This window comes from Salvelinus alpinus, chromosome 7, assembly GCF_045679555.1.
Source record: "Salvelinus alpinus chromosome 7, SLU_Salpinus.1, whole genome shotgun sequence".
NCBI classification, from domain to species: Eukaryota; Metazoa; Chordata; class Actinopteri; order Salmoniformes; family Salmonidae; genus Salvelinus; species Salvelinus alpinus.
The window spans coordinates 47,767,564-47,784,530 of record NC_092092.1 but is presented as its reverse complement, the minus strand read 5'-3'; the positions used below and the strand labels follow the sequence as shown (position 1 = coordinate 47,784,530).

Below are 16,967 nucleotides of genomic sequence, written 5' to 3'. Positions count from 1 at the left end.
AGTGACAAGAGACATAGTGATACAAGTATAGGACACAGCAGGGTTGACAGCTCCATCATAAAACTCCCCAGCCTGCCGTCAATCACACAGCAAGTCTCCCTTCAGCACTGGTGGCAAAGGAAGTGTGTGTATCACACACACACACACACACACACACACACACACACACACACACACACACACACACACACACACACACACACACACACACAAAACACACATAGATACACACATAGACACTCATGCATGCATGCATGCACGCACGCACACGGACATACACGCATACACACAGACATGCACGCATACAAACAGGCATGCACGCACACAAACAGGCACACGGACATACATGCATACACACAGGCATGCACGCATACAAACAGGCACACACACGCCCTCCCCCACACACATAGCCCTTCAGGGGACAGCCTTGCCAGCACACTCAAGGGTGGTTTCAGACTTTCAACTTTTCACCAAATTGACTCGTAGCCCCTGTGAGTCCCCTGCCCTCTGTGTTTCATCTCAAGCATCACGACCAAGGCGAGCCCCATTATAGGGGCTGTCGGAGTGTTCTGGGTCCCCCACCATGGAAAACACTTTTTCTCTGCATAGTGATTAGTCTTTCTTCCTGCCTGTTCTCACAGCTAGCTCTGGGCCACCCATGAAGGTTTCCAAACATCAGAGAGAGGGAACCATACACGGATGCCCCACATCCCTACAGCCAATGAGGACCAAGACTGTGAAAGACAACTTCGTCAAATCGAGGGATACAATTTACGTGAATACATATACATACACCGAGTTAGAACACGAACAGCTCCGGACACAAGAATAATGCTCATGTGGCTTTTTTCACAAATTGTCACTGCAATTGCTCAGTGCTGATTAACAATGTCTAAAAATCCTGTAATAGCAATCAATGTAATACGCATGTAATAACATATGGAAAGCCTGTAGAGAGGAGATTTTGTTGAGTCATCTGGCTGTAATCAGTTGTTTTCCATTACTCAAGCAGCTATGGATCATAAAAATAAGAATTTGTTCTTAACTGACATGCCTAGTTAAATAAAGGTCAAAATAAAAATAAATAAGCATTTGACCATAATTAAATGCATTTCTATATAATACAGTGGTTATCAAAATATGGTATTTTTGGACCAAACCCTGAACTTTATTTCCAGAAAAAGGTGAACATTATCCCCTGACAATTCTGATATGAGTTTTTTTTCAATGTTTTGACACATAATTGAGCGAAAAATCAGTGAACCCTGATGGCTGTTCGCACAAAGATGAACTTTTTCGCCCCATCCATTTCAAGAATCATTTGCCAGGCTGCATTTACCCGGACCAGCCAATTTGTTTTTCAACCAATTAAAGCGATACATTATCATTAACTACACCGTGAGTGATACTGTGTGTGCTTTAAGGTCATCGTTAATGGAAACTGTCTGTTTCAAAACGATTGTCCTTCTGTCAGAAATTCGGCAGCAGTGAGTGTTTTAAGACAGCAGCAAGTACTATCTTTTCCTGCGTGCCTCAACTCATGCCTCTAATAGGAAAATGGCATCGACAAGACATGGCCTCCTTTCCAATTACAAATCTAACACTTGAAAGCATTTTCACACAACTAAGGGCTATTTGATTAGTTACATCTGACTGAGTGATCATCCTGAAAGAAAGGAAAGCAGTTTGATCACTCTGGTAGAATTATAGATCCAAAACAACACTCTCAACAAGCTCATGTCGCATTCCCAGTTTCCTTTCGGCGTATTTAGAGAAAAAAAGGAAACTTGACAGCCCCGTAAGCATTTCATTTCACCTCACATATCTCTGTCTCAATGGTGGCGTGTCAAAGTATCCAGGCGCACCCTCGGGTGTGATTTAACCGCATTTGGCGTGGATAGGCATTTGGCTGTGACGCAGCTGCGGAAGGAAGTGTGAGAGTGTACCGTTCTGTTCCCGCCGAGCGGAGGCTTACCGTTCACCTGGAGCGTGTGCGTCTGCGAGAGCTGCTCGTACCCGTCAGCATGGCAGGTGTAGTTCCCTGTATGGGTGGTGGTCACCTTGGTGACGTACAATGAGCCGTCATCTCCGAAATCCTGCAGAAGAAGAAAGAGGGACGTCACAATGACTGTGTGGGACAAAAAAAAACAACGAATGGGGTTGTTTTCGAATTCACCTCAAAATCGAATTCACCTCAGTGTGAATGATATTCAGATCTGAAAAAGGAAAATGTTTTGAGAATGTGCAATATGTGCTCAGGCAATATGGCTGTGGGGCTTGCAGCAGAGCGAATTGGTGTTCTTGGAACTTTTGTGAAGCAGCAAAGGAAAACTGGGGACGAGGAGGACATGATCAATAAAAGCACACTGTGACATACATTTCCATCAAAGACAAGCAGTTGTTCAACAATTATCTTCCACTTATTGTTTTTTGTATGCCTGCTACCATAATACCCAATACTGGGCCCTTAACGACATGTGATAGGAGTAAAGCTACACTTTAACATTTCTACGTATTATCTTATATGAAAAGAGAAAACCTGCACTGCATCTTATCAAAAACATGTCCAGGAAGCAACTATGAAAAACTGCTTTGTCTTTCGTTTAGGCCTGAAATTCACCTATAGTTGGGCTAGTTTTAATACCAGAGGTAGGTTAAAGTAAGTCTGTCTGTAATTTTATGGTAATCAAATCAAAATCAAATCAATGTTTATTGGTCCCGTACACAGATTAGCCGATCGCAGGTGCAACGAAATGCTTAACACACATAAGGAAAAATAAGGAAAACAAGAAATTACGAATAACAAGTCAACGTGAACTAATGTTCTTCGTGTTCAGCATAGTCAATTGAAAATGCCATTATGAGTAATCACTGAAAAGAGCCAAATGAGAGAATGTAATTCGTTTTTTTTTTTTTACATGAATGCAACACAAATACACGTTTCACTGCGCAATTTCAACTGACAAGCCGATCTGTGAGGCTACCAAGGTCATGATAAACAACTGGAACAAATGTAATGTATGCTGTGTCATGATCAAGCTGGTGGTGAAAACAAATAAACTCCGCAAAAAAAGAAACGTCCCTTTTTTCAGGACCCTGTCTTTCAAAGATGATTCGTTAACAATCCAAATAACTTTGCAGATCTTCATTGTAAAGGGTTTAAACACTATTTCCCATGCCTGTTCAATGAACCATAAACAATTCATGAACATGCACCTGTGGAACGGTCGTTAAGACACTAACAGCTTACAGACGGTAGGCAATTAAGGGCATAGTTACGAAAACGTAGGACACTAAAGAGGCCTTTCTACTAACTCTGAAAAAACTCCAAAAGAAAGATGCCCAGGGTCCCTGCTCATCTGCGTGAACATGCCTTTGGCATGCTGCAAGGAGGCATGAGGACTGCAGATGTGGCCAGGGCAATAAATTGCAATGTCCGTACTGTGAGACGCCTAAGACAGCGCTACAGGGAGACAGGACGAACAGCTGATTGTCCTCGCAGTGGCAGACCACGTGTAACAACACCTGCACAGGATTGTACATCCGAACATCACACGTGCGGGACAGGTACAGGATGGCAACAACAACTGCACGAGTTACACCAGGAACGCACAATCCCTCCATCAGTGCTCAGACTGTCCGCAATAGACTGAGAAAGGCTGGACTGAGGGCTTGTAGGCCTGTTGTAAGGCAGGTCCTCACCAGACATCACCAGCACCATGTCAACTATGGGTACAAACCCACTGTCGCTGGACCAGACAGGACAGGCAAAAAGTGCTCTTCACTGACAAGTCGTGGTTTTGTCTCACCAGGGGTGATGGTCGGATTCGCGTGTATTGTCGAAGGAATGAGCATTACACCGAGGCCTGTACTCTGGAGCGGGATCGATTTGGAGGTGGAGGGTCCGTCATGGTCTGGGGTGGTGTGTCACAGCATCATCGTACTGAGCTGGTTGTCATTGCAGGAAATCTCAACGCTGTGCATTACAGGGAAGACATCCTCCTCCCTCATGTAGTACCCTACTTGCAGGCTCATCCTGACATGACCCTCCAGCATGACAATGCCACCAGCCATACTGCTCGTTCTGTGAGTGATTTCCTGCAAGACAGGAATGTCAGTGTTCTGCCATGGCCAGCAAAGAGCCTGGATCTCAATCCCTTTGAGCACGTCTGGGACCTGTTGGATCGGAGGGTGAGGGCTAGGGCCATTCCCCTCAGAAATGTCCGGGAACTTGCAGGTGCCTTGGTGGAAGAGTGGGGTAACATCTCACAGCAAGAACTGGCAAATCTGGTGCAGTCCATGAGGAGGAGATGCACTACAGTACTTAATGGAGCTGGTGGCCACACCAGATACTGACTGTTACTTTTGATTTTGACCCCCCCTTTGTTCAGTGACACATTATTCAATTTCTGTTAGTCACATATCTGTGGAACTTGTTCAGTTTATATCTCAGTTGTTGAATCTTGTTGTGTTTATACAAATACTTACACATAAAAAATAAACGCAGTTGACAGTGAGAGGACGTTTCTTTTTTTGCTGAGTTTAGATGCTGAGTAAGAAGAAAAATTAAAAAATTGAATAAAAAAAGAATACTGCTGTTAACAGTACATTGAAATAAGCCCCAAAGCTAATGAATCCATCTGGAAATAACTTAAATTCACTTCCTCATTTAACGCCTATCAACATTTGTACTTTCACAGGTAATTTGATATTTTTTTATGGGAGTATTTCTTACTTCAGTTAGTTGATAAAAATGTATTCATTCTAATTTGATTAGGCAGCTTTCCTTGCTGGAAACCCAGACAGACCTGAAAAAAGATAGCAAATCTGTGTTTCATGTCATAATTCAATTAGAATTCCAATCATGTCTGATGGCATTGTTTAGGTCTCAGAGTCAGTACATGTCGTCCCTTACATAGACCTGCAAGACAGCTATAAAGAATAGCCATGGGCCACCATGTTTGGCAGGTGCAACCTCTATGACCAAATAAACAGCGATCAAGTATGAGATTGTGAGACTCAGGCTGTACTGGATCATCATACCGTCGCTGTGTGAAGGGAATTGATGGCACGTTTTTGCCCCTCTGCGGAAAGCATATTGTGTCACCCTTCTAAATGAAAAATGAATGGGAGGAGAAATGAAACTCAGAGGGGTGGAACTAGAGGCACTGGAGGCGATCGACCCCGTACCCTTCCTCCACTCCTCCTTCCCCCTCCACCCCTCAGACACAGCTGAGGGAAGGTGAGACGGTGAGACAGAGGAGCAAAAAGAGGAAAAGGAAGAAGATTTACAGGCCATCCTGATAGAAGAAAATGGCTGCCATACTCTCTCAGCAACCCTTTGCATGACCAGCTGACCTCTTAAAGAACACCAAGGAACTGTCTCATTGGCATCTAATACAGGGCAGGAGATGTGATCCTAATACAGGGCAGGACATGTGAGGCCAGGTGTATAAGCCGACTTCTTCAATATGAGGTCAAGGTCGGATGTATCCATGACAGGGAATTCATTAGCTTTGTGGGCTTTTTATTGTGGATGACTTCAGTTCCGATAAAACCTACCTGTGTTGGGATCTGCTGGGGAGAAAGAACACAAATTAAATATTTAGATGTTAGTTAAAAGGAAGAGTTGAGTAAAGGTTAACTTTGAAGGAAGACATGACACAACATATAAAGCAGGCAATGGCAACTATCAGAAGTTGGCACGCTTTCCACCATGTTACACTACTCCTCTTACAGCTTAATTTATGTCATGCATTTTGTGTTTCAGACAATGGATATGAATTGGAGTATTTACAGAGGAAGTATAGCGAATAGAGAAGTCTTATAGCTCAACATGTACAGTACCAGTCAAAGGTTTGGACACACCTATTCATTCAAGGGTTTTTCTTTATTTTTACTATTTTCTACATTGTAGAATAATAGTGAATACATCAAAACTGAAATAACACATATGGAATCACGTAGTAACCAAAAAAGTGTTAAACAAATCAAAAAATATTTTCGATTTTCGATTCTTCAAAGTAGCCACCCTTGATGACAGCTTTGCACACTCTTGGCATTCTCTCAACCAGCTTCATGAGGTACTCATCTGGAATGCTTTTACAACAGTCTTGAAGGAGTTCCCACATATGCTGAGCACTTGTTGGCTGCTTTTCCTCCACTCTCATCCCAAACCATCTCAAAGGGTTTGATGTCAGGTGATTGTGGAGGCCAGGTTCTGATGCAGCACTCCATCACCCTCATTCTTGGTCAAATAGCCCTTACACAGCCTGAATGTGTGTTTTGGGTCATTGTCCTGTTGAAAAACAAATGATAGTCCGACTAAGCCCAAACCAGATGGGACGGCGTATCGCTGCAGAATGCTGTGGTAGCCATGATGGTTAAGTGTGCCTTGAATTCTAAATAAATCACCGACAGTGTCACCAGCAATGCACCCCCACACCATCACACCTCCATAATAATAATAATTCATTCACCTTTGCGTCTCACAAAGATACAGCGGATGGAATCAAAAATCTCAAATTTGGACTCATCAGACCAAAGGACAGACTTCCACCGGTCTAATGTCCATTGCTTGTGTTTTTTGGCCCAAGCAAGTCTCTTATTATTATTGGTGTCGTTTAGTAGTGGTTTCTTTGCAGCAATTTGACCATGAAGGCCTGATTCACGCAGTCTCCTCTGAACAGTTCATGTTGAGATATGTCTGTTACAATCTGAGGTGCAGTTAATATCTGAGGCTGGTAACTCTAATGAACTTATCCTCTGCAGCAGAGGTAACTCTGGGTCTTCCTTTCCTGTACCAAATAGGGCTGTCTCCTGTATACCAACCCTACATTGTCACAACACAACTGATCGGCTAAAACACATTAAGAGGGAAAGAAATTCCACAAATTAACTTTTAACAAGGCACACCTGTTAATGGAAATGCATTCCAGGTGACTACCTCATGAAGCTGGTTGAGAGAATGCCAAGAGTGTGCAAAGCTGACATCAAGAAAAAGGGTGGCTACTTTGAAGAATCTCAAATATAACATATATTTTTATTTGTTTAACACTTTTTTGGTTACTACATGATTCCATATGTGTTATTTCATCGTTTTGATGTCTTCACTATTATTCTACATTGTAGAAAATAGTAAAAATTAAGAAAATCCCTTTTATGAGTAGGTGTGTTCAAACTTTTGACTAGTCATGTACATGCAGTGTAAAGTATGCCTATATAGATTAAAATCCTAGCTGCTTTACCCCACTCAGTACAATAGGCTCTTGAACATTGGGAGATAAACCACAATACGCATAAACCCTTGATCAGGGCAAACCAAGACTCTGAAGATAAGTGCAGAACCGAGACACACTGTCTCCTCTCTCCTCTATTACAATTACACATGAAGTCCTTAAGCTTCTATGCCGGATGTGCCGAGTAGGCAGTCTAGACACAAGACTCAATGTAGATACTCTCCCAAGCAGTGCACTCATCCTTGCAGTCTTCATCATGCTTCGGCCCTCTCCTGTCTGGAGCATCCTAATACCAGCCAACAGCTGAGGATGATGATGCAATGCCCAGCAACTGTCATATTCATGGTATTAGAGTAAGCTGCTTTGTCAAAATGGAAACCGGCTCTATTGAACTCCATAATAAGAGCACACCATTAGGATTAATGTGGGATTCACTGAGTCGGACTGTTGACAGATTTTTTTATTTTTATAACACCCATTCTTAAAGGGAAGTGGTCTGTTAAATTAGACAGTGTAAATCCTAGAAATCCATTTACTGAAGTACAACTCCAATTAGTGTTGGCAGTTCAGGCCTTGGCATACTAAAAGGCACAATTATACCAAAACTTCGGTGAAATTGGATAATTGGCCTTCACAGAGGGGGTTGGTGAACACCAGGTGCGCATAAATCCTCTCACTTTTCTATGAACAACTCTGTTGGCAATTAGCCACAAGACTAAGGGCAATAAATAATCTAGGGTAAGCCGGTTTTGGGTTTTTGCTGATGTACCATTAGCATTTTGCTTGACATTTCACTTAGTCTAGTTAGTGATAAAACACTTGGTACAGACACTTTTATGTTTAGTAAGAAATGACTGTCTGACTGACTAACTAGACTAAGCGACAATCTCTTGAGTCTTTTGTTGTTCTCATGGCTGGTGGGCTGTTCATAACAATAGGCCATCTGCGGTAATCATCTGCCCAAGGTCGTGGACGACCTTGTTAGACGACTGCAGGAAAATAAATCCAACGCTGACAGACACCGGGATCAAAGTTGAGCTCACACTGAGGGAAGCGGTGGGCAGAATACAGTTAACCTGAATGGCACGGAAACTGATGCTAACATAACAGAATGAAGGTATCCCTACTTGACTTCATTAGCCTGTGACTGAATTGAAATAGTGTACATACAGTACAGTGTAGTGTCCAAATCAATTGAGCTGTTGCAGTCCGTAACACTGCAACGCTGTGTAAGGTTGGTTTTCTGCTACATCACAGCACATCGTATTAGGAACCTGTTAGTACAATAACAGTTGATATCAACTAACTGTATGTCGATGCTAACAATAAAACATGTCTCCTTCAATTCAACAGGGAAATAAGTTATTCTATGTGAAGAGGATGAAACAAAGACCCCCCTTCAGGTTGCAAAACCTCTGAACTCCATTGGATGTCTTCAGCGGTTGCTCGATGCTACCCACATGGATCGAGTAAAGTAAAACAGAAAATATCTACCATATACAGGAGCCGAATGACATCGAAGTCGACCTAACTTGACCTGACAGGGCCGTTACTTTACCCAAGAGTTAAATCTAGCTCACTCACTTTAATCCAACTTGGCATAGGCTTGTTTTTACGCATTCCCATGTCAGTTTGCCGTACAAAATTATGAATCATTTATTATAGAGGGGACTGGGGGGGAAAAATGGCAGTGCGCCTGCTTTCAACATGCTAGTCATCAAGCACCTTGGAGAGTCGGCGATGGACGGGGCCAAGAAAGAAGAGGATTCTTCGTGTAAACGGAGGATCAGAAGAAGCTAAAGCGCTTGGAAACAGTTGGGAGAGAAATCCAATTCCAGGGATGATGGTGCTCGGTGATGATTGGCGGCAGCTGTGCAATTCCTCACACAGTTTTAAAGGTCATCAACATTTAATGTTACATTAGCGGCTTCGCTGGACCTCCTTTATCTAATGCGACAGTGTTGACTCAATTATGCATGGTCGAGTCAGCTATAGCTTGGCCAACCCTGAAGGGGGAGAACGTAGAGAGTGGGCAGTGTTGCCTGGTGACTCACTGAACCTCCAGTCTCTAAGTGTCCTGTCTTTGAAGAAGGATGAAAGCGGCATGGTGGTTGTCGGGGGCTACCGGCAGATTCAGCACACAGACAATGTCAGAGACGATGACACGCTCGGCGGGAAGTAAAAATAGGTGCTTCCCCATTGGAGTTGAACCCCTTTGGTATCCCTCTCAGCAGACTGAATATCTGACATTGTGAATAACTGTCAAACCCAAAATGTTGTTCAAAAGCTCTAGGTCAACCTTTTGATTTGTCCAGGTTAAAGAAAGTGTGTGTGTGTGTGTGCGTGCATGTGTCTTACAAAACTACAAGTTCAGCTGTGTTTCAGGTGAGGTTGCAGGCACCACTTACATTTATGTCCTCCAGATCCAGCGAGTTGAGAACCTGATTGTTGCGTTTCCAGATGATGGGAGGTCTCTGCTCCCCTGTGATTGCACAAGTCAAGATGGCACTCTGGCCAACGGTTACCGTAGTGATGCTCAATTTCTGGTCATCGGGCAGGGTGAGCTGGTACACTTCTGTAAAGAAAGAAAGCCAGCTGGTAATTAGATCACCCGTTAGTCATAGAGAGCGGTGAGACAGACACTTTTGTTCTACCAGGGTGCTTAAATGTAAGAATTCAAATGTGTGTGTGTGTGTGTGTGTGTGTGTGTGTGTGTGTGTGTGTGTGTGTGTGTGTGTGTGTGTGTGTGTGTGTGTGTGTGTGTGTGTGTGTGTGTGTGTGTGTGTGTGTGTGTGTGTGTAACTATACTTGCTGGGACCAACTGTAGTAAACAAAAATTTGACCAACTGGGGATATTTTGTTGGTCCCCACAAGGTCAAATGCTATTTCTAGGGGGTTTAGGGTTAAGGTTAAAATGAGTGTAAGGGTTAGAATTAGGTTTAGGAGCTAGGGTTAGGTTTAGGGTTAGGTTTTCGGGTTAAGGTAAGGGTATGGGTACGGGTACGGGATGAATGAAAATAGGATTTTGAATGGGACTGAATTGTATGACCCCAAAAGGTTAGCTGCGCAAGACTGTGTCAGTGTGTGTGTGCATGCATTTACTTCCACATATCAAAGAAGCATGCAAAACGATGTTTTGTGTGTGTGAGCACAGCACAATGAAAAGCAGAGTGATTATGGTGCAGTGTGTTTGTGCACATTCTTTGAATTAATCAAGCTGGAAAAAGTCGAATAGACAGAAAGAGTCTCAATTAGCCAGTGTTTTGTTGGCAAGGCACAACATTACTGCATGATATTGTTTGTTTTCTGGTAAAATATGCATAGGAGAAACATAATGAGTTCATACATCAAGAAAAAGTTTATGAAATTAGGAGCTATGTAAAAACATTGAGTAAACAAGAGGTTTAATGTACATTTCATTTAAACCATGCCCATATCTCCAAGGATTCCTTCCACCCAACTAGCTATCCATATTATCATGTGGACTTTTCCAAAGGGATTGTGGGTGTTCTATTCAATTTCCCACAACGCCACCATATTTATGTAATATTTACATAAAGAGATTATTTGAAATATTGCATATTGCATATTGCTATCGTCACTTCTTGCTCTATTGAAAGCATATTATTCTATAACAATATGCTGTATTATGCTGCCATAAATCTAAAGCCTTTATTAAAAAATATATATGTTAATGTTAACTTATTTTTAGTTTACAAGGGATTCAAGGCACAGAACTTTTGTGTGTGGCCCGTAAGGGTGTCGATGGTTAACGACTATTACGCTTCCAGTTCTTCAATAAGACAATGAATGAAAAAAAGAGTCTGTTACCCAAGCATCCCTTTAACTCTGTTATGTAACTAGATTTGTAACTAGTGTGAGCCTTTTAATTTTCCTCTTTGGCTAATGAGCAACAGAGCAAAAGGAAACACTGACTCAATTTGTTCTGCTCCTGAGAGCATGAAATACAAAACCTAATGAAAGAAAAGCCCAGTTCCGGAGACTAGCAATTAGCTTAGCGCACCGAAACACAACTGAGAAGGGGAAGACAGTACAGGTGCATCAAAGCTGGGACTGAGACTGATGAACAGCTTCCATCTCCAGGCCATCAGACTGTTAAACAGTCACCACTAGCCGGCCTCCGTCCAGTACCCTGCTCTGAACCTTAGGCACTGTTACTAGCTGGCTACCACCCGGTACTCCACCCTGCACCTTAGAGACTGCTGCCCTATGTACATAGAGTCATTCAACACTAGTCACTTTAACAATGCTTACATACTGTTTTACCCAGTTTATATTTATATACTGTGTTCTAGTCATGGCTCATCCTATATAACTACTGCTGTACACACCTTTTCTAATACATTTACTTTCCATACTGTCTATACACACCATCATATACATACTGTACACTAGTATATATATATATATACACACAATGCATTTGGAAAGTATTCAGACCCCTCAACTTTTTCCACATTTTGCTACGTTACAGCCTTATTCTAAAATTGATTAAAAATGTAAAAACAATCTCATCAATCTGCAGTCGTGGCCAAAAGTTTGGAGAATGACACAAATATTAATGTTCAAAGTCTGCTGCCTCAGTTTGTTTGATGGCAATTTGCATATACTCCAGAATGTTATGAAGAGTGATCAGATGAATTGCAATTAATTGCAAAGTCCCTCTTTGCCATGCAAATTAACTGAATCCCTCAAAAACATTTCCACTGCATTTAAGCCCTGCCACAAAAGGACCAGCTGACATCATGTCAGTGATTCTCTCGTTAACACAGGTGTGAGTGTTGACGAGGACAAGGCTGGAGATCACTCTGTCATGCTGATTGAGTTCGAATAACAGACTGGAAGCTTCAAAAGGAGGGTGGTGCTTGGAATCATTGTTCTTCCTCTGTCAACCATAGTTACCTGCAAGGAAACCCCTGCCGTCATCATTGCTTTGCACAAAAAGGGCTTCACAAGCAAGGATATTGCTGCCAGTAAGATTGCACCTAAATCAACCATTTATCGGATCATCAAGAACTTCAAGGAGAGCAGTTCAATTGTTGTGCTGAAGGCTTCAGGGCGCCCAAGAAAGTCAAACAAACGCCAGGACCGTCTCCTAAAGTTGATTCAGCTGTGGGATCGGGGCACCACCAGTACAGAGCTTGCTCAGCAATGGCAGCGGGCAGGTGTGAGTGCATCTGCAAGCACAGTGAGGCGAAGACTTTTGAAGGATGGCTTGGTGTCAAGAAGGGCAGCAAAGAAGCCACTTCTCTCCAGGAAAAACATCAGGGACAGACTGATATTCTGCAAACGGTACAGGGATTGGACTGCTGAGGACTGGGGTAAAGTAATTTTCTCTGATGAATCCCCTTTCTGATTGTTTGGGGCATCCGGAAAAAAGCTTGGCCGGAGAAGACAAGGTGAGCGCTACCATCAGTCCTGTGTCATGCCAACAGTAAAGCATCCTGAGACCATTCATGCGTGGGGTTGCTTCTCAGCCAAGGGAGTGGGCTCACTCACAATTCTGCTTAAGAACACAGCCATGAATAAAGAATGGTACCAACACATCCTCCGAGAGCAACTTCTCCCAACCATCCAGGAACAGTTTGGTGACTAACAATGCCTTTTCCAGCATGATGGAGCACCTTGCCATAAGGCAAAAGTGATAAGTAAGTGGCTCGGGGAACAAAACATCGATATTTTGGGTCCATGGCCAGGAAACTCCCCAGACCTTAACCCCATTGAGAACTTGTGGTCAATCCTCAAGAGGCGGGTGGACAAACAAAACCCCACAAATTCTGACAAACTCCAAGCATTGATTATGCAAGAATGGGCTGCCATCAGTCAGGATGTGGCCCAGAAGTTAATTGACAGCATGCCAGGGCGGATTGCAGAGGTCTTGAAAAAGAAGGGTCAACACTGCAAATATTGACTCTTTGCATCAATTTCATGTAATTGTCAATAAAATCCTTTGACACTTATGAAATGCTTGTAATTATACTTCAGTTTTCCATAGTAACATCTGACAAAAATATCTAAAGTCACTGAAGCAGCAAACTTTGTGAAAATTAATATTTGTGTCATTCTGAAATTTTGGCCACAACTGTACACACCCCATAATGACAAAGCAAAAACAGAAACCAGTTTTTTATTTCTAATACGTTTGCAAAATGTTTTAAAAACATGTTTTTGCTTTGTCATTCTGGGGTATTGTGTGTAGATTGATGAGGAACTGTTTTTATTTAATCCATTTTGGAATAAGGCTGAAAAAGTCAAGGGGTCTGAATACTTTCCGATTTAACTGTATATTCCGGACTCTGACATTGCTCGTTCTGATATTTCTCAATTTCTTTCTTTTTACATTTTTGGATTATGTGTGTATTATTTTGTATGGCTAGCTATTACTGCACCGTTGGAGCTAGAAACATAAGCCTTTCACTGCACCTGTGATAACATCTGCAAATTGGTGTATGCGAACCACTTTGATTTGATGAGCTGTAATTAGGCTAAACTCTGCGTGTGGTGTAGGTTACCTTTTAGCAAAAGTCGTGTTAATACATAACGATCTTCTAAGTCAATCTGTTTGTTGTGTCTGTACCATTTATGTGATTCCTGAACTGGAATAACCCCCATATGATCATTGCTTGAAGACTGCAGATACCCAATTCTGTAGGAAACACAAATAAAGATATACTGTACCTTGCTGCGCTCTTGCCCTAAGTCAAGATTGTATTGACTAGTGCTTTAAAATGGTTCATAACCCCAAGCAATGCATGTCCAGTTTTACTATAGGGTTTAAAAGATCACTAAAAAACTTGAACAGGATTGCTCTTTTCAAGATTAAGTGAAGCTGACTGTGTCATTAAGTCATGAATATGTACAATTCCACTTCTACGTTGTTTCAAGAATTCTTGGGAGATGTTTCGCGTGGAGAGAGGATTGCATACGATTGTCCTGGAACGATGTATTGTCCTTTGTGAAATTCCCATGTGGAACACTAAATCCAAGACACAAGACATAGAGTCGCTAGTGGAAGTCTACACTCCATTCTAAGTTTTCACATTTTGCTGCCTTAACCTTAAATCTAAAAATCCATTAGATTTGTTTCCTATCAAAGAAAAATTATGGAAAATGTTTGCGTATGTCTTCACACCCCAGAGTTAATACTTGATGGAAGGAGCTTTGGCAGCCATTACAGCTGTGAATCATTTTGAATAAGATTCTACCAACTTTGCACAACTCTTTGGGCAAGTTATATTATAATTTTTTATAGCTCAGTAAATTTGTTAGGGAGTCATTGATGCACAGCAAGATTCAAATACAGATTTACAGTGTGTTCAGAAAGTATTCACACCCCTTGACTTTTTCCAAATGTTTTTGCATTACAGCCTGACTAAAATGGATTATTCAACTGAAATGTTGTGTCACTGGCCTACGCACAATACCCCATAATGTCAAAGTGGAATTATGTTTTTGTAATTGTTTACAAATTAGCTGAAATGTATTGAGTCAATAAGTATTCAACCACTTTGTTATGGCACGCCTAAATAAGTTCAGGAGTAAAAATGTGCTTAACAATTTACATATTAAGTTGACTGACTACCTCATCTCTGTACCCCACAAATGTATCTGTAAGGTCCCTCAGTCGTGCAGTGAATTTCAAACACAGATTCCACCACAAAGACCAGGGAGGTGCTTGTTTCAAAGTTGGTTGTTGATCATTGCTAGACAGCCATTTTCATGTCTTGCCATATATTCAAGCTGATTTAAGTCAAAACTGTAACTAGGCCACTCAGGAACATTCAATGTCATCTTGGTAAACAACTCCAGTCTATATTTGGCCTTGTGTTTTAGGTTATTGTCCTGCTGAAAGGTGCATTTTTATCACAGTGTCTGTTTGAAAACAGACTGAACCAGGTTTTCCTCTAGGATTTTCCGTTTCTTTTTATCCCCCAAAAACCCTCTAGTTCTTGCCAATGAAAAGCATACCCATAACACCGTGCTTGAAAATATGAAGAGTACTACACAGTGATGTGTTGTGTTGGATTTGCCCCAAACATAACACTTTGTATTCAGGACATGAAGTCGATTTCTTTGCCACATTTTTTGCAGTATTACTTTAGTGCCTTATTGCAAACCAAATGCATTTTTTTGAATACTTTTATTCTGTACAGGTTTCCTTATTTTCACTGAGCCAATTAGGTTAGTATTGGGAGTAACTACAATCCATCTTCAGTTTTCTCCTATCACAGCCATTAACTGTTTTAAAGTCACCATTGGTATCATGGTGAAATCCCTGGCAACTGAGTTAGGAAGGACGCCTGTATCTTTGTAGTGACTGAGTGTATTGATACACCATCCAGTTCACCATGCTCAAAGGTATATTCAATATTACATTTTTTTACCCATCACCCATTAGGTGCCCTTCTTTATGAAACAAGCGACAGAGCTTGAAGAATTTGTTAAAGAATAATGTGCAAATATTGTACAATACAGGTGTGCAAAGCTCTTAGAGACCTACCCAGAAAAACTCACAGCTGTAACCTCTGCCAAAGGTGATTCTAACATGTATTGACTCAGGGGTGTGATTACTTACAGTATGTAAATTATATAATTCTGTATTTAATTTTCAATAATTTTGCAAAGAATTCTAAAAATATTATTTCACTTTTCCATTATGGGGTATAGTGTGTAGATGTGTGAGAATTCAGGCTGTAACACAACAAAATGTGGAACAAGTCAAGGGGTATGAATACTTTCTGAAGGCACTGTAAGTCGGGCCTGAGACTGGACCACTCAGGACCACTCAACACATCTTGGAAAGCCATTCTGGTGTGTCTTCAGTATGAAAATCTGTCCCTATGAAGAAAAAACGATATTATAGGATCAGATTTTCAGAAGACAGACAGGTTTTCCACTAATATTTTACCTGGGCTTTGCGAGTTTCATGTTTCTTTTGATCCTGACAAACTCCCAAGTACCTGCCTATAACAAGCACACCCATAACATGATGCCACCACAATATTAGAAAATACAGAGGGTTTCACCTGCTGTATATTACTTAACGGTCTTGTTGGAAACAGAATGGATGATTTTTTGTGGATTTGTAAACACAGGCTTTCCTCTTTTCACTTTGTCATAGAGGTCAGCACTGTGGAGTGAATGCAATGTTGTTGAACCTCTGTATTTGTAAGTATTGTGGTGGCAACATCATATTATGCTTGTCACCGGCAGGGACTGGGGAGTTTGTCAAGATGAAAGAAACATGAAAGGAGCAAAGCCCAGATAAAAAGTTGGATGAAACCCTGCCTCATCTTTTGAATACCTAACCTTGGGATAGTTATATTTTCAGCGGGACAAATACACACCCGAATGGCTTTCCAATAGGTGTTGAGTGTTCCTGAACGGTCCAGTCTCAGTCCTGACCTAAATCGGCATAAAAATCAGAGACAATGTTTGAATATAGTTGTCCATTAATGACCCACAACCCAAACAATGGATATATGTTGCTTTAAGAGTTGTACAAAGTTGGTAGAACCTATTACAAATGATTGAGTGCAAACTTAATCTATTGTGATGTTAAGAGCTTGTAAACAATGAAATAACTCATTTTCAGAGTTCAGTTCCGGTGTTATGGGTATAGCCGAGATAAAAAAGTTACTTGATGTTTTCCTAGAAGCAGATAGATTCATACAAGGATTTAATATTGTCATACGGGTTTAAAGATTG

At 41.5% G+C, this 16,967-nt stretch overlaps 1 protein-coding gene across 2 annotated transcripts in view; it reads right to left on the bottom strand.

Annotated features, from left to right (window-relative positions):
- LOC139581109 (follistatin-related protein 5-like) overlaps window positions 1-16,967 on the bottom strand; it is a 174,650-nt gene that overhangs the window by 32,372 nt on the left and 125,311 nt on the right. For both annotated transcript variants that reach the window (XM_071410529.1, XM_071410530.1), the window contains exons 7-8: window positions 9,647-9,813; window positions 1,976-2,096 (exon numbers count right to left, since the gene is read on the bottom strand). In XM_071410529.1, the coding sequence (XP_071266630.1) occupies window positions 1,976-2,096; window positions 9,647-9,813 (288 nt within the window). The remainder of the gene's footprint in view (window positions 1-1,975; window positions 2,097-9,646; window positions 9,814-16,967) is intronic.